Genomic DNA, 25,068 nt, shown 5'->3' on the forward strand with positions numbered 1-25,068 from the left:
TCCCAGCAGCCCCTCAGCCTTCTCCGTGGGGGTCCTACCTCCCCCAACACCTGAGTTTCTCCTCTTTCCATCCCTCCAGTCTGCGAGTCATGCCAGGAGTACTTTGTGGATGAATGCCCGAAACATGGTCCCCCCGTGTTTGTGTCCGACACGCCGGTGCCTGTGGGCATCCCAGACCGGGCCGCCCTCACCATCCCACAGGGCATGGAGGTGGTCAAGGACGCCAGTGGGGAGAGTGATGTGCGCTGCATAAATGAGGTTATCCCCAAAGGCCACATCTTCGGTCCCTATGAGGGGCAGATCTCCACCCAGGACAAATCAGCTGGCTTCTTCTCCTGGCTGGTGAGTGTCCCCTGGGCAGTGCCCTGCGAGAGGGTGCCCACGAACATGGAAGGGAACCAGCAGGGGGAGCCATCTGCTGGCCCAGCCTGGCTCAAGAGCTTTACTGCCATCATTCTGGACTTGTGGATGGTGAATCTTGCTTCCCTCTAGCACTAGCTAAGTGGCTGCAACCCTTAGTGGCTGAGCGCCATGCTGAGGAGCTCATCTGGCAGTAGTCAGCAGAGTCAGTGGTGGGGCGATTTCCCTGTGAATCCTCCTTGTGTGTGTCTTGTGGGCCATTCAGTGGCATTTATGAAGGGTCTGCCCACGCCTTCTTCTGGAGCTGGTGACTTGGAGGTAGGGACGGTGGGATGCAAAGCATGACATTCAGCTAAAAAAGCATTGGGCTAGTTGCTGGAGGTAAAGCCTTCAATAAGACAGACATGGTTCCTGCCCCCAGGGAGTGGACAGTCTGGTGGGGAGAGCAGCCATTGAATAAGTTCGTGCACATGTGATCATTGCTACAGAAGGGGGAATATAGGACACTCTGGGAACAGCGGACGACCACAGTTTTCGTAGTGTTGCGGAGTTTGAGGCCTGGAGCTCGAGTTCTTATGTCAGCCAGCTTTGCTATTTACTATCTAATGTGACCTTGGACGAGTCATTTAACTTCTCTGCGCCTGTTCTGTAGCAGGATAATCATAGCTGGTGGTGAAAATTAAATAAGTCAATACTGCAAAGTTCTTAGAGCTGTGCTTGCCCTTAGTAAGTACTCAGCAAATATCAGCCATTATTACTATTGTTTGCCTATGTGAGGGGTTTGTGCAAGATTTCCTTTAGCCTGAGACTTGGAACATGAGTAACAGTAGTAGAAGGGGATGGAAAAATGCTCCGTGGAGACCGATCAGCCGAGAGAGGAATTCCGAGAAGTCCCATATAATGACAGCAATGAGCCTGGGAGGCAGAGTGGCAAGAAAGAGAGAGGGAGTCAGGGGCCAGATCCTGCTACTCTCATAGGCCAGCGTCAGTGCATCGTCCCTCCTGTGGGCCAAGGGGAGCCACTGAAGCATTTCAGGCAGAGGTGTGACTCAGAGAATTGGGATTCTAAGTGGGAGGCCGAGGTGGGGATAAGGAAAGATGGTGGTTTAAGTGTAGGTGCTAAGGGTGGGCACATTGGAGAGATTTAGGAGGGAGAATCCCCAAGATTTATTGATAGATGGGATGTGGAAGTGAGAAAGAGGGGTTTTCAAAGATATAAGGAGGAAGAATTATCCAAGACAACTTTTGGGAGTCAAACTTGAACAGAGATGAGGGAATGGGGACAGCAGAGAAAGGCAGGCTAGGGGATAGAAAGATGATTCATTATGCATTAAATAAACACTTCTCGATGGTCTCCTTTGTGCCAGGGGCTGGGCTGGCCCTGGGATACAATGGTGGGCCTAATCAGACATCAGTCCTGCCCTCATAGAGTTTACTGCAGTGAAGAGGGAGTGGATCGAAAAATAAGAAAAATAAATAGAAAATTATGACTGTGAAAGGTAATGGAGACAGTGTCTAAGATAAAAATGAACAGCCAAGAAAACTGATGTGGCCAGAGGTCAGGGAAGGCTTCCTGATAGTTGAGCTGTGATTGAAGGAAGAGAATACCCACCGGGTGAAGATTGGTGAGAGACATCCAGATGGCTGAAACAGCATGTGCAAAGGCCCTGTGGCAGGAGCGAGCACGGCATGTTTGAGCCACAGAAAGAAGGTCAGTGTGCCTGGAGTGCAGCCAACACAGGGCCTGGAGGAGGAGATGAAGGCTTGGCCATATAGGGCCCAGTGGTCCAAATTGGGACTTTTGTTCTTTACTTTAAAGACAGTGGGAAATTATACTGTTTTGAAAGGGTGACTTCGGCCACAGCAGGGAGAACTGATGGGGGGTGGGGGCATTGGTCAAGAATGGATGCCCGCATCCTAGTTAGAGGGCTGTGGTCATTCTCTAAGTCGACAATGGTAGAGGTTTGTGCTAGGGTCGAAACAGAGACATGGAGACTAGTGAAGTGGTTTGTGACCTGTTTCAGAGATGAAAGAGATTTGACTTGGAAAGAGACTAACTGGCCTAAGTAAGGGAGAGAGAATGGTCAAGAACACCACGTGCAGTGTTCCTCTCCCAACAGGTCAGGAATGGTGCCTTTCTCTGAAAAATGGGCATTGCCAGAAGGGGGACTGGGATGAGGGAAAGATCCTGGTTTTGGTTTTGGACTTGCTGAGGTGGAGTAACATCAAGATATCCTAATGGTGATGTTAGCTAGGCAGTTAGATATGTGGGTTTGGAGCTTGGAAAGGTTTGGAGATGCGACTTTTTTTTTTCTTTTTTAAAAATATATATTGATTTCAGAGAGAGGAAGGTAGAGGGAGAGAGAGATAGAACCATCAATGGTGAGAGAGTCATTGATCAGCTGCCTCCTGCACGCTCCCTACTAGGGATCGACCCCGCAACCCGGGCCTGTGCCCTGACCGGGAATCGAACTGCGATCTAGATCCTAGGTCGATGCTCAACTGCTGAGCCACACCCGTCTGGACTGGAGATGTCACTTCTTAAGTCACCTGAGCAGAGGTGGTCAGAGAGGCCAGGAGAACCGGCTTCTTCCCTACCCAGTAATACAGAGGCAGCGTGTTACTGGTGTTGATAGTGCTGCAGAGGGCTCCAGGGGCGGGGAGAGGGGAATTGATTTTGGCAGGACAGATTGGAGATGGGTCTTGAAGAATGAGTAGTTCATCAGAGGAGGCTGTTGGCTTCTCAGCCTTCAGGAAAATCTCAGGGGAGAAAATCTAGGGCCATGCCTGGGGAAGGGCTGTTAGGATCCCCTTCTCTCCCCATCAGAGTCAGAGTCTGCATCTGGGGACAGCCCAGCCAGGCCAGCTGGGGTCTGTAAAGCAGGCAGCTTCTCCAGGTGTTTGGCCTGGTGTGGGTCTGAGGCCTGGGAAAAAAGTGAGACTAGGAAGCCCTGGGGTTTACAGCCTGGTCACAGACCAGCTCCAGTGGTCAGGAGTGGGCGTGGCCCATGGTGCAGGGACGGGACCAGAGGCCAGCAGGCTGTTCCCCTGCAGGTTCCTTCCTAGGACCAGGAGCTGTAGCATGTGGGTGGGTGAGGGGAAAGAGGAGCTGGAGATCACATGTGAAGGCTTTGACCTTCATGACCCAGAGAAGTGAGAGATCTTAAAGGCCTGGAGAGAATAGATGTGCAAAATGGCTCAAGAAAGCAGGGCCCGTGTGTGTGTGTGTGTGTGTGTGTGTGTGTGTGTGTGTGTGTGTGTGTGTGTGTCTCAGACGATGGGTTGAGTCAGGATCTGGAAGCCTCGCATTCTAAATCTGCATTCATTTGTCAAATACTGTTCCAAAGCCAAAGCTATACTTGATGTCCTTTCCTGACCTTCTGCTGCCTTCAAAAACTCTGGCCCCCATCCAACACCACACATTTCCTTCCACAGCTCCTCAGTGTATATTCTCTACTCCAGTAGAAATGATTGTGGTGCTAATAGTAGCGTAGCCAGTAATGTTCACTGAGCACTTACTCTGTGTCTGGGCCTGTGCTCGGCACCTTATAGCAAGATCTCATTTGATCTTAGCGATGCCCCTGTGAAGTAGATATTATTCTACCCATTGCACAGCTGAGAAAACTGAGGCCTGGAGAGGGGGAGCCATTTTTCACAAAGCTGAACAGCTAGTGAGTCACTGAGCTGGGAGAGTGTGACTCCAGAACCTGCTCTCTCATTCTGCCTCCTGGTCCTTTTCGCCTCTCTTCCTCATCTGACCTGTCCCACCTCCTGGCCTTGGGTGACTCTATCCTGTTCATCTTTCCTGTGCAGCACAAGCACCCTTTCTGTCTCCTCTCAACCACTGGGAACGCTGGTCCCAGTGCATGCAGTGTGGTGAAGGGACACAGCCTGGGTTTAGATGGACCAAATGGCCATTTCCACCTTGTACCTCTCCTTCGTGGCCTGGCCTCCTTGGAAGGAGCTTTGTACTCACTTCTGGCTGTTTAGAAAAGAAATGCCCCTCCTCCTGCTTTCTCATCTCATTGGGAATTATAAACTCCATCAATCATTGCCAAGGTCACCAGGCCACCCTCAGAAACGGCAGGCCAGAGACTATGCTCAGGCACCAGGTGCTGAGGAGGGCCTCGCAGCCCTGTGGTCTGGGCACGGGGCAGGAGAAAGAGGCGGCGGCACAGGGTTTCTGTTTCAGCTTTTTCCTTGGACCCGGTCTTGTTCCAGAAGGGAGTTAGGGCGGCCTAGCAGGATACATAAAATATAACGTGATAGGATATGAAAACCGGGAGAGAGAGAAGAAAGAAAAACAAGGGTGGAGACCCTAGATGGAGCCAGGAATGAGGCTAATAATGTAGACCGTAGTGACCTCTGGATGTGCTTGCAGTACGTGGGGTCCACATCTGGCCGCCACTGGGAAAGGCGAGCCTGGGCAGCTTCCAGCGCATTCTGTCCCTAACCTGAGAAGTCCCAGGTAGCTCCCGAGGAGATCAACCCTTCTGGGTACTGACACTGGACAAGAGACTTCCCAGGGACCCTCAGAAGGAGGACACTGGGTGGTGGGTTTGCTCGCCTGCTGTCAGTCAGCCTCTCCACCCTCCAGATCCTACTGTCCCCGGGGGACGCAGACATGAAATGGTGTTGCGTGTTTTCCATTTCAGCTTCTATTGTAAAATGGGGATTTATTTTAAAACCTGAAACTGGATGTGCAGAAGTTCATGGCAGGCCCTCCCGAACATAGTCCGAAAGCCTCTAAGTAACGGGGATAGATGGAAGTATAGACAGACTTTCTCGAGGCCACTAGATGTCAGCGCCAATGGGCAGGTTTTACCAAGTGTGGGGAGCTCAGAGGAGGGAAAGAGAAAGGCTTGTCCAGGAAGCAAAGGACATTTGAGACAGGTTGTGCATGTATGTATGCACCAGCCTGAGCAAGTGCTTTTCATGGTTGTTGGTTAATGTCTATGAACTCTTTATTTTGAAATTTTCCAACCCTGTAGAAGAGTTATAATAGTAGAATGAATTACCCACACACCCTGTATCTAGATTCACCTATTGCTGTCATTTTATAACAAATGTGCACTCGCGCTCTCTCTTTCTCTCTCTCTCTCTCTCTCTCTCTATATATATATATATACCTGTAGGCACATGCACACAGACACATTCTTTTTTGTTCATTTTCTTCCAAACTGTTTGAGATGCTCAGGCCTTATGGGCTATACAATTTCTGTCACCACTACTCAATTCTGCTGTTATAGGGTGAAAGCAGCCATAGACAGTACATGAATGAATGTCCCAATAAAACTTTATTTAGGAACAATTAAAAGTTTGAATTTTATACAAATCTGAAAATCATATCAATGAAATTATATGAAAAAAATTTTTTTCATTTATTAAAAAAAAAATGCTTAGCTCACAGGCTGTATAAAAACAGATGGGGCCTGGATTTGACCTGCAGGCAGTAGTTTGCGCCCCGTGCCCCGTATAGCCACAATATAATTACTACACTCGGGAAATTTAACCGTGGATGCAATATTGTCTCAACTGCAATCCATATTCATATTTCCCAGTTTCCCCCCTTACCCAGGATGCCCTCAAGCGTCACACATTGCATTTAGTTTTCATGTCTCATTAGTCTCCTTTATTCTAGAACAGTTACCCCAGCACTGTGTTTTCTCTTTTGGGATATCGACACTTTGGAAGAGTTGAGGCCAGTTGTTTGCAGAATGTTCTACAGTTTCGATTGCCTGATTGTTTCCTCATGATCAATTCCAATTATAGATTTTTGGCACGAATGGCATTGTGTCTTTGTCACTGTAGATATCAGGAGGCACATGATGCCAGTTTGCTTGTCTTTCACTGAATGGCTTTAGCAGTGATTAATGATTCTTGCTTGTATCGATTATTATTCATGGTTTAAAATGATTTTTAACTATTCCTTCTACATTTATTGCTTGACAATCTTCTGTTTTAAAAAAAGTGCTTAAATTCTCCCCCACCCCATCCCCCACTTAAAATTTCTTTTGAGTATCAATGTGGACTCATGGATCCTGTTTCTCTTCAATGTGTCCTAGTCTCTTACTATCATTATTCTTTTTGGTGTTTAAATTGCACCAGAACTGTCCAGCGGGAGCTTGTTCGCACTGGCTTCTTGTTCTTATCTTAGCACTTCCTCCCTTTCTGGTGCAGAAAGGTGTTCTAGCCATCTCTGAGGGGCCCTGCTTCATGTTAGTGGGGGATGGTGTTTAGAAACCAGGATCTCCAGTGATAGGCATACACATTGTTACTGGGATTTCCTTGCTTCTAGGCCTGAACTAGATTTTGAGGGATGAGTTGAAATGAGTGGCCTACGAAGTCAGGAATTGAGGGAACACGAATCGCAAGCAGTGGGCACAGCATGTACAAAGGCCCAGGGGCACACTGCAATGCTGACGTTGGGGATAGGAATAGGGTATGGGTATAGCAGAAATAGAGTGTACTTAGAAGGGAAAGTGGAAGGAGATGCTAGAAAAAAGTTACTTTCCCCCTGTTCTAAGAAGTTATGGATCTTAAGATACTCTTGATTCAATGTCAGCTCTCTCCAGGAATAAAAATATGTACCTTGATCCTAAGAGTCCTCTTAACCCCAGAAACATTTAATAAGCTCGGCTTGTATAACTATTTTATAAATGCTGGTAGTTTAGTTTGGGGATCACAAACAAAACCAAAGATTCCCCTGAAAATGTAATATGCTAGCAAACCAGTCCTGGCTAGAACTGAGTTGTGATTCTCAAAATCTTTCTTTTGGAACCAAAGTAAAGCATGAAGAGCTATTCTGAACTGTCAGCAATTCCCACCCAAACCGGCTCCTAACTCGGCCTTCTTGTCTCCTGAACATTTCTACAGTAGCGCTGTTGCTCACTTGTGTTGTGCTCAAGTGACTTTTTTTTTTTTTTAAATATATCTTTATTGATTTCAGAGAGAGGAAGGGAGAGGAAGAGAGAGAGAGAGAAACATCAATGATGAGAGAGTCATTGATCGGCTGCCTCCTGCCCATCCCCAGCCTGGGGATGGAGCCTGTAACCCTGCATGTGCCCCGACCGGGAATCGAACCCCTGTCTCTAGGATCCTAGGTCGATGCTCAACCGCTGAGCCACACCCGGCCGGGCTCAGGTGACTTTTAATGTTTGCGGGGGTCCCAACATTATGTTAATTGTATTCTAATGTTATTTAAAAAGGAATAAACCTAAAGCTAGATAAAAACATTTCTTATAGCGTTTAAACAACTATAAAACCAAGACAGATTTACAAATATAAAATGAACAAGAACTACACAAACCAGTAGAATTCAAATTTACAAAGTCAATCTAACGTGTTGGATGATGTTTTCCTGGAACTAAGTTGCTGTTTACAAGATGGATGTGGCAGTGACGACTGAGACAGATTCTTTGGCCTTTGGCATGCCTGTGCTCGTGTGTGCCATGTGACATCTTCATTTTCTTTGTTCGTCTCTATTTGAAACACTGGGAAATCATTTGTTAGTGCACCTGCCATGATGTTTCTTGGTCTTTTCTTTGCCCAAATGCATCGTGTGCATCTTAAGTTTGCATGTGCTCTTTCTTCCCAGGCTAATGTTAAGCAGTAAAAACTGGAGTTGTACAGTCAGCTGTTACTGTGTAACAAGCTACCTCCAAATTCAGTGGCATAGAACAGGGGTCAGCCAACTTTTTCTGTCAAGGGCCAGATAGTAAATACTTTAGGCTTTGGGGACCATACAGTGCATTGTCACAACTACACAATTCTGCCATGGTAGAGTGCAGCCATAGGTGTGGCGGGGTCTAGCAAAAATTTATTGATGGATACTGAAATTGGAATTCCAAATAATTTTTACACTGCAAAATCGTCTTCTTTCTATTTATTTTTAGCCACTGGAAATGTACAAACTATTCGTAGCTGGTGGGCCATACAAAAACAGGTGGCGGGCTGGATTTAGCCTGCAGGCCATAGTTTGCTGAGCCCAGTGTAGAATAACAATTATTCTTGCCCATGTGTGTGCTGGTTGACTGTGGTTCTCCTGATTTAGCTGGGCATGGCTGGGCTGCTCGGCCTCCAGCTTCAGTCCAGGGAGTGTGGCTCCTCCCTGTGGAGCCAGGTGTGCTCCACGTGTGCTTGTTCTGGACCCAGACTGAAGGGGTAGCGGCTCCCTGGGAAAGCACTTCTCCTGGCGAAGGCAAAGGTCCCAGAGGGCAAGCCCATCCTCACAAGCACATTTCAAGGCTTTGCTTACATCATGTGTGTTAACATCCCATTGGACAAACAAATCACCTTGCTAAATCCAAGTTCAAGGAGCAAAGAAGTATTACAGGCCACCTGTAAGACAGTCTACTGCAGAGTCATCAGGCCAAGAGTGACAGGGAGGGGCGAGAACTGGGGCCAAGAGTTCAGTCTACCACAGGTGCCCACTCAGTCATAGCACAGTACTTTTGTGTGGATGGAAATCCCATGGTTATTCCCTTATGCTGATTTTTTTAAATGAAAACATTGAATTAACAATTCTTAGAATCTTCGGATCTTGAGACTATATCTAAAAACCCTAGGTTGAGAAACACTAATTTCTAATAAACTTCCTTACTTTAATAATAGGGAATTTGGGGTGTTCTGGTGTTTGGAAATTCCTCCAGAAAAGGTCTTGTCTGATCTACACTCCTGAGCCTAATTTAGCACCCCTAAACCCCGGTGGGTCCTCAGCAAATGCTAGGTAGGGTTGTTGCGTGATGACTACAACACAATAGCTGCCATTTATTGGGCACTAAAAGATTTGTGTGTCTTAACTCTGCATCCTCACAACCATACTGAGTTAGATATTATTATCCCCCTTTTACAGATTGAGAAACTGGGGCTTAAAGGTCCAGGTTACTTGTCCAGGGCTACCCAACTAATCATGGGGCCAGGACTTCAAACCAAAGCTCAAGCTTCCAATCTCCAGCCCCAGATATGAATATCTCAGTGAACTTGATCTTCCCCACTAATGTGGGAACCTCCTGTTTCTCTAGAGAATACTTTTCAAGCTGATGGCATGAGACTGCTTCCTTTTTCTTATCTGATTGCTGCTGATGAATATTTGGCAGATTTTATTTTTTTAACAGGTTTATCAAGATATAAGTCACATACCATACAATTCACCTGTCCAGAGTGTGTAATTCAATGGTCTTTAGTATATTCACAGATATGTGCAACCATCACCACTAATTTTAGAACATTTTCATCACCTCAAGAAGAAATGCTGTCTTTTAGCTGTCACCCCACCTCTTCTCCCTGCTTTCTCCTAGCCCTAGGCAACTACTAATCTACTTTCTGTGCTGGACATTTCATATGAATGAGATCATACAGTATGTATCTTTTGTGACTGGCTTCTGTCACTTTGTTGAATGTTTTCAAGGTTCATCAGTGTTGTAGCATGTTTCATTTTTTATGGCTGAATAATATTCCATTGCGTGGACATACCACATGTTGCTTATTCATTCATCTGTTGATGGACAGTTGGGTTGTTTTCACCTTTTGACTATAATGAATAATGCTGCTATAAACACTTGTGTACAGGTTTCTTTGTGGGCATATGTTTTCATTTCTCTTGGGTAGATACATACCTAGGAGCAGAATTGCTGGGTCATACAGTAACTCTGTGTTTAATCTTTTGAGGAACTGCCAGACTATTTTCCAGAGTAGCTGGACCATTTTACATTCCCACCAATAATATATGAGGGCTCTGATTTCTCCACATCCTTGCTGAAATTTGTGGTTATCTGACTTTCTTTATTCTAGTCATCCTGGTGGGTGTGAAGTGGCTTTGTAGAGGTTTGGTTTATTTCTCTGCTTTTTACCTATCTTTTGCTCATTTCACTGAGGGAGGCAAATGAAGAGCCGCCCATAATGGATGTGCAGGTCGTTTACTAAAAAAATCTGTGGAGTACTTTTCACACCAGCCTGTCAACTGCTTCACTCGGCAGTGTTAATCTGGAAGACCCTTCAAATCTAGAGCATGATATTGAAAATTTATTTCTATTTAATTTCTCTCCAGCCACAAGCCCATTTGAATTTGCAGAATGGGCAGAATCTCCTGGCTCTCTCCCCTACCCTTGCCCCAGGACCCTGCATGTAAAGGCATGACTAAGAGACAGGTTTCGTTCTTGCCCCAGGGCTCATTTCACCTGCTCCACCAGCAGCCAGATTCATTATGAAGAGTGAAGCCAAGTGTGTTCGGCTTAGGGGGTGGTTTGTCCTGAGGCTGGTTCGTAGGCAGGGTGCCTTTTACAAGCAGAGCACCGGGACTTGGGAAGGGAAGAGCTACCTGAGTTGGTCACAGGGCTCTGGAATCAGACATTCCAGCCACTTTTGGGAAATGTGTCTGAGCAAGTCACCTTTTCTCTCTGAGCTCTAATTTTCTTTTCTTTCTTTTTTTTAAAAAACATATCTTTATTGATTTCAGAGAGAGGAAGGAAGAGGGAGATGATGATGATAGATAGATAGATAGATAGATAGATAGATAGATAGATAGATAGATAGATGATAGATAGATAGATAGATAGATGATAGATAGATAGATAGATAGATAGATAGATAGATAGATAGATAGATGATAGATAGATGATAGATGGATAGATGGATAGATGGATGGATGGATGGATAGATAGATAGATAGATAGATAGATAGATAGATAGATAGATACATCAATGATGAGAGAGCCATTGATCGGCTGCCTCCTGCACACCCCCGACTGGGGACCGAGCCCGCAACCAGGGCGTGTGCCCCGACTTGGAATCGAACCCCAATTTCCTGGATCCTAGGTCAATGCTCAACTGCTGAGCCACGCCCGGCCGGGATGAGCTCTAATTTTCAAATCCATAAAGTGAGGTTGCACAATCTAACAGAACAAAGAGAGTTGTGAGTATTAATGCCTGTTGCACGCCTAGTCAGTAGCAGGTGCTGAGCAGATCACAGTAGCTTTATTATCTTCAGTTAGCTTCACATGGGTTTCGGGAAAGGCGGGGGTTGTGAGTGAAATTACAGAATGTGAAACCTGGGTGTAGAATTTGGGATTGCAGGTAAACATGCCTCATTTACCAGGTCTCCAGGGCTTTGTTGAAATTTGATAAAAGATAGTTTTAGAATGATAAAAGAAAGTACTAATTCCATTATCAGTTAAACGGGGAAAAGAAGGGTTAGATCATGGTTTTTGAGTCACCTAGGAAGTTTACTTATATATCAGTATTCATAAAATGCTCTGCACATTTGAAGGGACCCCCTTCCCTTGCCAAAGCCTGTCCATGGACACTAGTTAGGAACCCAGGCCTGAATCATCTCAGAGGCCTCCTTCCAGCTTAAGTGTTCTTCACTCTGTTTCTGGGTGTAGCAGATGCCAGAGTTCAAGTTCGCATTCAGGGCAGCCTCTTTATCTCTCTGCTCTCCTGTTTGCCAGATTGGGAAGTAGCTGGAGAACAGAGGTGATGCTGTCTCCCTCCTGGGGTTCTGGGAGCATCTGAGATGTGATATGTGAAAGCACTTTGTCAATGGTGGATGGCCTCATAAATCATTTTTGTAAGCACTCTTCTCTAAGACGAGGTGTAGGGCCGAAAAACAGAATGTTTTATGGATTTGATGGATTCCTGGAAATTTGCAAGCAAATCAGGTTTTTGAACATCCAGTCTCTGCAGCATCCAGTTATGTCATCATTTAGGGGAGGCCAACAGTGAATCCTCGATTGTGGCAGACATTCTGTGGCAAAGTAGAATATTCCTTCCTATTAAATGCATGTTCACATAGCAAATTTGCTCGAACCAGGGGAAACGATGGGAGCTCATAGGGGATTCCAGGACATTTCTGGTTGATTCTGGCAAGGTCACTCGGGGGAGCTTGTGGGTAGCGTCCCTCATTCGGCAGAGTGCTTGAGAGCATGGGCTATACTGGCAGAGAACCGAGTTTGAACTCCAGCTTCCCCATGCATTTCCTTTGTGGTCTCAGGCAAGTTACCCAACAACCCTGAACCTCAGTTTCCTAATCTGTAAAATGGGGATAATAGTAGCTACTTCATAGAGTTGTGGGAATTCATGAGACAGAGTACTTGTCACCGTGAAATTGCTCCATGAATGTCAGCTGTTGATGTTTTATTATTGATTCCTTTATTAATTATTACCATGGTCAGAAAGAGCATTCTGGTGTATGTGGACCATGTTTGACCCAGGGGGCCAAAACTCATGCTTTTTTCATATTATTTGCTGAGGATCTGTCCACATACCATCTTAGTTTTAGACAGACTTTTAGAGGTCATTTAGGACAGATTTGCACTGAGTGGAGAAATCCTTCCTTCAGCCTCCTGGACAGAGGGTCATCCAGCTACTGCTTAAATTCTCCTAGTAACAAGGAGCTCACCACCTCACAACATCTGCATCTTCTAAGTACACGCTGGTCCTGGTCCTGCCTCCCCAGTGTGGAAGGGATGGGGTGCGGGGCGGGGAGAGAGAAAGAGAGAGCTGAATTTTACTGTTGCTGGCCCAAGCTCGGGTTCCAGCCCTGCAGCGGTGAGGGCACTGTAGCAGGAAGTTTCTGTGTGGTAGCAGATGAGGCCAGGCCCGGGGCCCTGGTTTGGGGAGGAGCCCAAGAAGATGAGAACCCCCTCCAGAATGGCCCATTCTAGACTCTCTTTTTGTCTTCCAGATTGTGGACAAGAACAACCGCTACAAGTCCATAGACGGGTCAGACGAGACTAAAGCCAACTGGATGAGGTGAGTCCTGCTCTCTGCTGATTTCCCGGGAGCCTTGCCTAAGCTCTGGACAGAGGCCAAGGGAGCGTGCTGGGCCTGTGGGGTCTCCAGTGGTGGAGGCCCCTGAAGCCCCGGGACTGCTGTTCGCAGGGTTTAAGAGGTGTCTAGCTCTAGGCAGCCCTCTAGCTCCCCCAGTCTTCCATCAGGGAGCTCTGGAGGAGGCCTGTGGCCAGAGCGGCAGGTTACAGGGACCCGTAGAGACTGCACACTTCTCAGCATGTCTGGAGTACCCAGGCCCCTGGCTCCCAGCAGCATTCCCACACGGGCAGTGGACTGTCCCTCCACCCAGGACTGTGCCACCTGTCACAGGGCAGATCCTGCTGGAGTGGTGCCAGACTCACCCCAGGGCAGCCACAGCAGTTGTTTAAATGGCCCCATGGAGGAGGAGGATTCCCGCACAGTCTAGCTCAATTTTTGATGGTACTTGTAGCCCAGGCATGAGTATTCCCAAGAGTGGCCTTACTGCAGTCCAGTGTTTGGGAAAGAAGTTTGTGCCAGAAGGATCCTTCATGGCCAGCCAGGGAGAGCAGGAGACTGGCCAGGGTTGCCCAGAGGCAGCTAAGCTGAGCTTGGAAATCTGAAGGTTCCCCTTTCCGTTCTAGGCTGCTGGTCTGTGCTGTGTGCCAGGGCCCCGCAGGTGGGCTCTGTGGGTGGGTGTGGGAGGTCTAACTTGCCTTGTTGCCTTTTTGGTGGCCTCTCTCTGGGACTTGGGAGTGTTGACGGGGGTTTGGATCTGGGTTAGGAGGGAACGGAGGCCTTGGATGGCATCTGTGCAGTTCTGTGACTCGTGGAGACTGGAGCCTGAGAGACTGTGCTTGGAGGGAGGGCAGTTAGGGACTTCCTAAGAGGAAGTTTGCTGTATTTAAACTATGAGACTTTCTAAGCAAATGAGGAGAAATCGGTTTGAAGTGGGGAGGCTGTGACATTGTCTCCTGTCCCCTTTGTGGTTTCACTGCCTCCCTGTGCTCCCACCTGAGAGCCTCAGCCATACCCTGAAAGTGGCTCCAGGAAGGCGATCCACACTCCTAAATGCCTTCTCCTTCCAGAGCTCTGGGTGCAGGTCAGCTCAGCACATGCAATTTACCACCTGTTGCTGAGCACCTACTGGGAGTCAGAGCCCATACGGGGCGCCCTGCCCTTCCAACCCTCCCAGGACTCACGTCTTCCAACACTGAAATTGCTTTTTCTGAAACAGTTGTTGAGTGGAGGCCCAGACCATGTGCTGCAAGGGCCCAGATGAAAGAGGAGGGGCCTTTGAACTGAGCCTTCAAAGGGGCCAGGATCTTGTTTGAAGGCACTGTGAGCAGAGACACAGAAGTGGGGGCAACGTGGCCGGTGGGCCATCAGGTGGCTGCACACTCAGGCCCCTGGCCTGTGCTCCTGTTCCTATTGCTGTAGTCTGGCTTCGGCAGGCGAAGGAGTGTGGGTCTGAGAGCTGTCTGGTGTCAGGCCTTCCTGCAGTCACTTTCAGAAACTTTGGCCTGTAGAGCTGATTCCAGAAGTTCCACTTTTCTACCCATCTTTGACCTTCCAGCTGGGGAATAAGGCTTTACCACAATTCCAAAGAAGGGGGTTCCTCGTCTGAGCTAAGCAGGCAACCATCCATCATCCCAGAGAGCCTGATTTACTTGGGCTGGGACTGAGCCCAGGGCATTGGTGTTTTTTAAAGCTCCCTATAGTAATTTTAATGCGCCGCTAGTGTTGAGAACCACTACCCTGTACCAATCTTAATGCCTCAGGAGTAAACTGAGGCCCAGAGCAAGGCAAGGCCATGTGGTCAGTGGCTGAACCTGGACTTCTGGGCTAGTGTTCTTTCTGCTTGTGCATAGAAGCTTCCTGAGCCTTGTATGGGGCGGGTTCTGCTACCACTATCTTGCCTGCATGGGATCTGTCCCATTCCTGCTCCAGGCTTCATTCTGATCTAAGATGACACCAAGGTAGTCACAGCTGTAGGGCCCTCATCTCACTGAAGGCTCCAGGAGTGGGTGGGGCTGGGTATGTGTCCCACTGCCGTGGAGATGCCCCTCTAGCGGTGGTTGGAGTGGAGAGCCAGCTCATCCTGGGAACACTCCTCCCCCCCTTAGTGTGCAGCTGCCATCTGTACAGCTCCTTCTCATTTGCAGACTGTCACTTGTACTGTCAGAGCCTAAGGTCTTCAGAGAATCTAATGGAGGCAGTCAGTTTCTTCAGATAAGTAGTGGGCCGGAAAGAGAATGGGCACCCACATAACGAGCACTGCCTCTATGACAGCCCTGTGCTAGGTACTCTACATTCATGAAATCAGTGGTCCACGCCCAGGGGTTGTTTGGCCGCCTGGGGTATTTGGCAGTCCCTTCACGCATGTTTGGCTGTCACAATTCTAGGGGTAGGTGCTACTGAGTTCTCTTGGGCAGAAGCCAAGGATGCCGATTAACCTCCTATACTGCCCAGGGAGCCCCTCCCCGACTAACAAAGAATTTGTCAGCCCCAAATACCAACAGTGGTGAGATTGAGACACCCCTGTATTCAATCCTTTTGGTGGCCCTAGGAGGTGGCACTAGGATCACCACCCTTGTTTTACAGACACAGGTTTGCAGAGGAGACTCAGCCTCTAGTCCCAGGTCTGTCCGAGTACAAGGCCCAGGCCTCGGCCTTCCTCTCCTAGTGAGAGGTGAAGGGTCTTTGTGCTCTTCGCCTCTTGTTGAAGTTTTGGCAGCAGTCAGAGAAGTGAATCAGGTCCCAGGTTTCCCTCCATATCCTGAGTTCCTGTCTTGGGTGGGTCTTTGGGCACTAGTTAAAGGGTAGACAGAACCACACTGTGGAGACTGAGTTCCAGAGCCAGAGCAGGTGCCAGGCCAGAAGGGCGAAGGGCCACACTGTCCCCTTGCCCAGGGCCCCTGGTTGCTCAATGTAGATGAAAGTCGAGGTCACTCCTGGTTTCCATCAAAATGGAACTCGTCATCTGGTGGGCACTCATGAGCTCCTCATGTTGTACCCATGAGCTGCTAGAGAGCCACAGCAGCCTACACCCAAAAGGAGCAGCTGCCAGCCAGCACTCCAGTTGGAGGGCAGCCTCCACACAGCCAGAGGTGGGGATGTGGTGGGGACTTGGAAGCAGGGGATGGAGAAGAGAGCCACGGGACAGAATAAGTTCTCTGTGACTATACCCTAATTCTGGGCATCACCAGCAAGGCCATATGCCATGGAAGGCCACTGTGAATAGTCTCCCTGTTTAATTATTCTTCCTCCAAGACATTTATAGGGGCCATGGAGGAATCCTCACCCAGTAGGCATCCTTTGTTCCTGTTCAGGACTTTAAAGCTCTTTTACATCCCTGTGCCTCCCCCCCTTAGGAAGATCCCCCTAGGTTGACGTGGTTGTTATTCCCTTTCCGGGTGGGGACAGTGGGCTGGGAGCAGCTGAGTGAACTGCCCTGGCCCGCACAGCTAGTCAGAGGTAAGGCAGGGCCTGGAACCGGCGGCGGGCTCAGCCCAGTGCCCCCACTCGTGTGCGCCGCTGCGTGGCTTCCTGCCTCAGGAGTAGGAGGAGGGTGTAGTGGTGGTGAGCTGGTGAGGGCGCCCAGGTGCCTCCTGGCTCCCCAGCTGGGGGCCGGCATTAGGAAGGAGGAGGACCACCCACGTTGACGGTCATTTACCCAATTGTGCTTTGTGGGATATTCAACCCAAGGAATGTGGCACCCCTGGCCGATCGTAAGCGGAAGCCCAAGTTCTCCAAGGAGGAGCTGGACATTCTGGTCACCGAGGTGACCCACCACGAAGCTGTTCTCTTTGGGAGGGAGACCATGCGGCTGTCCCATGCCGACAGGGACAAGATTTGGGAAGGCATAGCTCGGAAAATCACCTCTGTGAGCCAGGTCCCCCGCTCCGTCAAGGACATTAAGCACAGATGGGATGACATGAAACGGAGGACCAAGGACAAGCTGGCCTTCATGCAGCAGTCCCTGTCGGGCCCCGGGGCCGGGGGCCGGGCCCCCACCATTGTGCTCACTGCCCACGAGAGGGCCATCGAGTCGGCGCTGCTCTCGGCCCGTTCTGGGCACAGCTTCCCCAGGGCAGAACTGGATGGCACCGACAGCCCTTCGACCAGCTGTGAGTACCACTGTCCCCCTCCCCAGGCTCCTTCTGCTCGCTCCCTCACCGCCTCCTTGGTGGTCCCCATTCACTTGCCTGCTCCATCTCTCTTTTGTCCCTCTCTGTCTCACCCATCTTTCCATTCTTCCCTGCCTGTCCCACTCTGTCTTCTCCACCCCTTTCCGTTCATTCAATCTAGAATATTTCCTGAACACTGCGCCGGGAGTTGTGTATAAAATCCACACCGGCCCTGCTCTTGGGAGTTCCTAGACTCGTGGGAATAGACAAACTTTAAGTAAATAATCGCACAAAGAAATTGGTAATGAGGGAATGAGGGACCAGTACGAGGAGTCCTGAGGACTGACTTCACGGGCACGTGACCTGTGCCACCACTTGTGACCTGGGCTCCATGCTGAGTTAAATACTCAGCTGCTACTTTCCTGACACTCATAATAGTTTTTGAGCACAGCATCCTGCATTTTCATGTTGCATTTGGCCCTGCAAATGATGTAGCAGCCTTGTCTGAGAACGGGCTCTCCACCAGGGACTGGGGAAGGCTCCCAGGAGAGGCAGCTGAACTGAGATGCAGAGGGTGAGTAAGAGTTAACCAGGCCAGTGACTGCGTGGGGCGCAGAGGAGGGGAGGGGAGGGGAGCGCCTCACAGGCAGAGAACAGCATGTACAAGGCCCCGCATCAGGAAGGCGCTTGGCACGTTCCAGGAACAGAGAGGAGCCAGGGAAGCCCAATGGAGCAGGCGAGGGGGAGGGGGAGGGGGCATGAGAGGAAGCCAGCCAAGTCTTCAGGGCCCAGGCCACAGAAAGATCAATTCTCTCTCTCTCTGTCCATTCCTAACGTCTTTATTTCTGTGTTATTTTCTGCCTTCTCTCACGTCTCTCTGCACTCTGTGTCTTGCTGCCTGCCCTGAGCTCTCTCTGTGCTCAGTGTGTCCCCTCCCTATCCATACCACCCTCATGTCCTCCTCTTCTCCCTCAGCACTTGTTTCCCTCTCTCCCTTGTGTCTCAGGACAGACTTTGACTCCAGGGGCTGGGGTGCTGCCAGGGGCTGAGGTGCAGATCTCCTGGCCCAGCCCTATGTGTTTCTAGCTGGGGCTCACCAGAATGGGGAGCACTTGAGGCCCTTCTGTGCTAGAGGTGCACCCCCTTGGGTTCTGGTGCTACACATGCCCCCACCTCCACCCTCAACTCCAGTCCCAACTGGAGGTCATCCGGCCTCTGAGAGATGGAGCAGGGCAGGAGGGCTCCAGAGAAGCCAGCTGCTGGCTAGCCCATGGGAAGGTGGTTTACAAAGACCCGGCCTTTCCTTCCCAGGCCCCTTGCTATTGGGATCTGCTAATTTCCTGTTTGGCTGGGGCTCCTGACAGGTGGCCATTCAGACTTGGGTTTTTAGAACTGAGAAGGAATGTGGAGACCATCTAGTCTAACTTCCTCGTTACCCAGATGAGGAGGCATCTAAGTTCCAGAAACAGAGGGGTCCCCAGGACCGAGACTCAAACCCGGGCCTGCCAACTCCCTGTATATCAGTATGCTGCTAAGTTTCAGGATAATTCCACCCAATTATGAGAAAAAGATGGGGGCCCAGCACCCCGTGAAGTTTGTTTCCTAAATCCTGCCCCATTCATGGCTCTATCTCCCCGAGAGCAGAGGTAATGAGGTTACCAAATGTGCCCTGGGCTGGGCTGGGCAGGGGGCCCGGGACCCTCCACTGCAGGCTGGGCCAGCCCTCCCTTCCTTCCCCGCCAGTCCACCAGCTGTTACAGTGCTTGGCCAGGGGCTCGGAATGAGGCCCTGGAAGGGAGGGAGCAGCATCACCTCAGCCCTGCCTGTTTCTTCCAACTCCACTGTGCCAGAATGGGTGGCCCTGATTCCAGAGGGATGGCCGCTGGCCCACCAAGAGAGATGAAGGGCACTAGGCTTTTAGTGGGCCTCATGCTGGCCCACAAGAGGCCCCAGGGCCCTGGGGAGGCATCCAGCTAGGGGCAAGATGAATCTGCTTGCCTTCCCATCACCTCCCCTGGGTATAGTTCTGAATTGAGCCCCTCAGGTGCAGGTAGGGTCAGCCTGTATATTTTTATTCCTGCCTTGGGAATCAGCTTATAACCTGATCACAAGAGAGCTGAGACCGGTGTGAGACCGGTGTGGACCTCTCCGTGTGACTGGTGTCTCTCTGATGGTCTGTGTGTGCCATCGGACACTCTTGGGTAGGAGGGATATATCTGTCCAGGTAGCCTGCCTTGAGAGGCCAAAGGGGACATCAGGGCTGGTGGTAGATGTCCTGCTCGGCACTTTCTGGGTTTGTCTGTTCTGGGTCTCCATCCCTTGCCTCCCTTCTCCAGCTTGTCAATATTCCCCTCCCCTGTCGTGTGACTTAAAGTTGCAGATTCCAGCAAGGCCACAAGGTGGCCCCAAACAACTCAGAAATGGCCTCATGGAGGCTGGGACTCAGAGTGGCATCATAGGACCTTTTGGCAAGTGTCCCTCTGTCATCTTTGCCAAGTGCCTTTGCGTCTGTTCTCTGTGTAGTCTTCTTAACAACTCTGCTAGTTAGGCAGGTGGTTGGGGCGGTAAACAGAGGAGTGGTTATCTTTGCTTTGCAGAAACTAAGTTACAGAGAGATGAAGAGGGAGATTGGTTTGACATGCTGTCACTAATGCTGGGGTCTCCAAGTCCCCTGACCTGGGCTCTGTCACACTAGCCTGTCACTATTCCTGTGAAAGGAAGGAGACCTGGGCACTGCTTATGCTCATACCTCCCCTGGGGGCCTGGCCTGCATACTGCAGGAACTTGGGGAGCAGGTATTTCTCCATGGGTGGGTGGGCAGTGGGCATGTGCTGAGCTAGGCTGAGTGGTGACGGGAGGGAGATGCGAGGGTAATTGGGAGGGGGTGGGATCCAAGCCCAGGGCTGCCCCCTTCTCCCTGTTGTAATTGTTTGCCCTTCTTTGTTTCTATTCCCCAAGATGATGAAGATGAGGAGGTACCCGGGCCCTCGAGGCAGGCTATGCGGGTGTCCCTGCAGCGGTCACTGGAAGAAGAGGCCCGCCTGGCCAGGCCCACCCTGCTCCGCTCCTCCTCCTCCTCCGACCAATCCGAGACAGTGGGCCCTAAACTAGAGACCCTGCCCAGGCCCTCACCCCAGGCCCAGGCCTCCTGCAGGACCCCTCGGCCACACCCCAGCCCGCCCAGCATGGGCCTGGACTGGCAGCTCCTCCACGCCCACGCCCAGCAGACTGAGATGTTCCAGCAGTTCTGCCAGGACCTGGTAACCGTACACCGGGACATGGCAAACAGCATGCATGTCATCAGCCGGGCCATGGCCGAGCTGACCAGCCGTGTCGGTCAGATGTGCCAGACGCTGACGGAGATCCGGGATAGCGTTCAGGCATCTCAGCGGGGGCCAGATGAAGCAGCCCCCACAGGCTCTACGCTCCAGGCCGAGGCTCCCCCACCAGAGCCCCCACAGGCTCCCCCAGCACCAGCCCCTGCACGGACTACCAGGTCTCGGAAGAGAAAGCACAATTTCTAACCTGGCCAATCTGCACTAAGAGGAAGAGAAATGGAGGAGGGGTGTCCGGCCTTGAGACAGGAGCCGGTCTCTTATGTCCAGGTCTGATGACCCCTGTAGGATTTTGGGGGGACTATCATCTCACCAAGTTCAGGTCGGCTGCCCTGTGCTCTAACAGAGCATGTATTCAGCCCTACTCTCTCATCTTTGGCAGATGCTCAAGATGCAGGAAAAGCTCCCTGCTTGATGCTTGCTTGGCCTGGAGAGTCAGCCTCCTCTTGGTCTGCACCCCGTGGCAGCAGGCCTTGTAGGGAAGGTGGGAGCAAGCATGGGAGCATCTGAACGGAACCCTGCTTTCCATCCTCAGGGCTGCCACATCAGCCTCCCAGGCCCTGAATCTGCTGCTTTCAGAGGGGGTGAGGCCTGAGGATGGGCGAGTGGGGCCCAGCCCTTCCAGGAGGGGCCTGTCCTCCCCTCCCCCAGGGCTCTGACCCTGGCAGGCGGTGCCCCTGCCTTGGCCTTCCGCTTGCACTCCTGTGTGCGTGTGCTCAGCTGCTGTGCTTGCCTGTGGTGGAGTGGGGAGGACAGTGGGATGACGCCAGGAAGGCGAAGACTACCTGGTGTTCTTGGGGAGAGCACTGGATGCTTTTCCCCGCACCTGCAGGCACGTGATCTCAGTGGGTTCTCAGGACAGCCGAGAGGCAACCAAGTCGGGTATTATCCTCATGATTGCTATCATCATCCGCATTTCATAGATGACAAATGACACAGTAGTTGCGGGGAGAGAGGCAGGACTAGAAGCCAGGTCTGGATTTTTCCAGCTCTGTCGGAGGCCAAATCTGGATGGGAGGGGCGCTGCTTTTTGCCCACCCTGCCTCAGCTCTCCCAGGTGTGAGTGGGAGGCAGCAGCAGTATTTAGGAGGTGAGTGCACCCACCTCACCCTGGCATGAAGGCCAGTGGCTGGGGGGAAGCAGGGCCCAAGTCTCGGGATCCAGAAGGAAACCTCTCTTCTGGCTTCTGAAGGAGCCCAAAGCCCAGAAGAGCTCCTGTCCCTTCCAGGTTACAGCATGCCTTGCCTCTGCTTGCTTGGGCTGCATATGCATTAGCTACACATATCTGTAGCTTCATGTTTCGTTTCGGAGTCTGGGGAGAGAGCCGGGTTCTTAGAGTTAGGGAGGGATGTGGGGGTGGCAGGTGCAAGCTCAGCTCTGACATGGGTGCACCTCAGCTCTGTGTCCTCTTTGCTCCTTGGCCCAAGACTGACCCTGGCAGAAACTCTCATACCCCAGCCCTCCACCCTCCCACGCCTGTCCCCTAGAGCCATAGTGGGGCTGGGAGGACTGCTATACCCAGTGCCTGCCTGGCCATTCCTGGAGTGCTGCTTCTAAACCTAGACCAAGCTTTGCCCCTTGTAGGGGGAATGGAGGGTAACTGCACCATCCCCGTGGCCTTGGCTCCATCTCCCCATTCTCTGGTTCTTTGGGGCTTCCTGCTTCCCCAAACTGAACACTCCCCCGTCTGACAGCCCAGTGGCCTGATTATTGCCTGGCATTGCCCTGCCCTCCGATGCTGGAATCAAAGATTGCCTTCCCAAGTATTTTTGTTAAGATGGCAATAAAAAGAAATTGATCTAAAATTTTGAACACACCCAGTCTCCAGGATCTTTCTTTGGTGTGTATTCTTTCTTCGCTTCCTGTGAAAACCTCAAGGCCTCCAAAGCAAGGGTTAGATGACCGAAGGAAAGCGTGCTGGCAAGAGGCGCCCAGGTGCTCCTGGCATTTCCTGGACCCCATTGCTCTCAGATGCCCCATATTCACAACCACATGGGGCCCTTGGAGGAAAGGAAAGGAACTGAAGGGCTGAAGGAGGCAAAGCATCCACATATGAAATCATTCAGCTATATTTAATTTCTCTGCCCATCAAAAGTGAGATGTTGCTAAATGAATTTTACTACTTGTTCCCCAAAAGTAAATTAGTGGCCCTGAAAAAAAAAATCACCATTTCTGGCAGGAGACTCCAGAAGGGTCAGGGGCTATCCATTTGTCATGTACTTCAGGGACCACCCTGAGGCATAAGCTTTTTTAGATACCTCCCCACTGATCCGGGTATCTTTCTGTCACAGGCAAGGCCCTGCCCATGTAGATCTGAGGCTTCTCAAAGGAGCGGAAGTGGTTTCCTCTGGCTCCTCTTGGGGGTCTCCTCAGCAGGGAGGGCGCCTCCTGACAGGTGCATTGCGTTGGCTTAGTGCCAGTCACACAGAGCGATCCTCCCAAGCAGGAAATCCCCAGGTCCTGATTAAAGATACTTCCCCTTTCTGGAAGATTCCATTGGAATCTAGGTCATCCTTTGCCATTCTTGGCCAAAATGCATGGCCATGAAATCAAGACAATCCAATATTCAGGAGATGCAAAGATGCTGTGAAACCAGGCCTAGGGTCTTTTCCACCAAGGTCAAGGTACTAAACAGTGACCGATGGGCCTCTCCCTCTGGTGCTGAGAGGGAAGGGGTCAAGTTGGAAGCAAAGGGGACAGAGAGATGAAAAGACTGGTCAACTTTGGATGGAAAAGATTTGTTTCTTTTTCTTAGCTTCAGTGGGGATTGTGGGGCTAGCAGGTCAAAACAGGAAGGTGAAATGGGGCCAGTGGATGGAAATGAATGGCCAGCCAATTTCAACTTGAGGTAGGAAAGGCCCTTCAAAGAGTCTGAGGCCTCTAGACATGCCAGGGGCCAGCTATGGGTGGCCATCTGATGGGTGGATGCATGATCCAAAGACCCTCCCAGCCCAGAGACCTAAACGCATGTGGGAACAGAGCCCAACATCTCCTTGGTCAGTCTTTTCCCATTTCTGCCTCCATGACCAGTGCAGCTTCCTTGCCACCAGAGACATACCCATTGAGCAGGGGTGTTTGAGCCTGGCCTTCATCTGTTCCTTCCAACACAATGGATGCCCGGTGGGTTATTTTCTCTCTTGAGTTAGAACTGGTAGTCATTTCCTGACCCAGCTAGAAAATATGGTGCACTTGATAAGACTCAGTGGGTGAGGTCTTAGAAATGTGGTCTTAGTGCCCATCTATCCTGTACCCAAAGAGGTCAGAATAAAAACAATCCATTCTCATCATGAAAGGTTCGGTCCAGAACACCCCCCCCCCCCATCACTACCACCCACCCCTTGATTGCTCCTAAGGTCCTCAACTCTGGCTTTGATTTGAAAGGCTATCAAGTGAGCACTGATATTTGCAGAGCAGTCTGTTACGCATTCTCCACCCCCTTCTGACATACCCTGTGCCTTCTCTCCAACAAGGTAGTGATCTGGAGACTCAACAAATAGATTTTCACAGCCTGGAAGCCTTCTGTTCCAGGAAGGGCTCGTGCTCACCCGTGGCCATGGAATGGGACAGGCATGGTTCTCCATAAAGGAATTGTCATGTGGGGGCGGACAGAAGGGTTCTGGGAGCGGATCAAGCCATTAGGTGTTACTGTGAAAAACTTAAAAGGGCGGACCTGACCGAGGTACAGTAATCGATGTTGAGACTTAGCTGGCTCCACGTAGCTTGACCTTGGAAATCATATAGCGTAAACATCTCAGGGGGATGGGTTATTACGATTCACTAAGAGGTGTCATATATGTCGTATTTCAAATGCCGAGTTTCAAAACAACCAAATGCAATGAGATACTGAACAAATTCTGATCTGTCTTTGAAGCTACATTGTGATTGATACAAAGATTTATTGTTCTCTTCTAGATTGATTCTTGGTGGGTAGAAAAACACCAGGAGGTGGAAAGGGAGATTGACTTGATGTCTAAATGTTCTGACTTCAGAAGTTGCTCTTTAAAAGAAATCCCTGGTAGTAAGGGGTTCCTCATCTCTTTTAAAGTTGAGTGCCAGGGAAAAATAATTCCAGTCTTTAGAGCTTGATGGCTATTTAGAAACTGAAAAAGGAGAAGACTGTATTCTTTCCTTGTGTTTTCTTTCCTGTGAAGAAAAAGATGAATGAACGGTTTCCATTCCGTATCTGGGAGTAGGAAAGTTTGGGTCCACCTCAGTCCTGTTCTATGCTAGCCACGAGGCTGATTAATTTTTGATGTCAAATCCAAGATTCATGTTAAGTCGGAGACTGGAAAATATTTTGCACATTCAGAAGCCATCTCAGATATGGAGAAAAGGCAGACTCCTGCAGTTGGAGAGCTGAGATTGGGGAGCATGAATTTGGAAAGAGCTCTCCTTTCCCTGAATTCTTAGTTAATAACGACATGGCTGGGCATCACAGAGGTCACAGTATTGTCTTCACAGTTCAGGGCGACCCACACTCCTGTCGGATGTTGACA

General features: G+C 50.2%; 1 protein-coding gene across 7 annotated transcripts in view; it reads left to right on the forward strand.

Moving 5' to 3' along the window:
- PRDM11 (PR/SET domain 11) overlaps positions 1-25,068 on the forward strand; it is a 75,736-nt gene that overhangs the window by 33,374 nt on the left and 17,294 nt on the right. For 4 of the 7 annotated variants that reach the window (XM_087821824.1, XM_087821823.1, XM_016197670.2 and 1 more), the window contains 2 exons: positions 80-342; positions 13,043-13,110. In XM_087821824.1, coding sequence (XP_087677950.1) covers positions 80-342; positions 13,043-13,110 — 331 coding nt within the window. Of the gene's footprint in view, positions 1-79; positions 343-13,042; positions 13,111-16,815; positions 17,238-20,195; positions 22,389-25,068 lie in introns of those variants that run through there. The other 3 variants (XM_087821827.1, XM_087821826.1, XM_087821825.1) reach the window with 3 other exon arrangements.

The sequence above is a fragment of the Miniopterus natalensis genome, chromosome 11 (genome assembly GCF_054644295.1).
Source record: "Miniopterus natalensis isolate mMinNat1 chromosome 11, mMinNat1.hap1, whole genome shotgun sequence".
Classification (NCBI taxonomy): Eukaryota; Metazoa; Chordata; class Mammalia; order Chiroptera; family Miniopteridae; genus Miniopterus; species Miniopterus natalensis.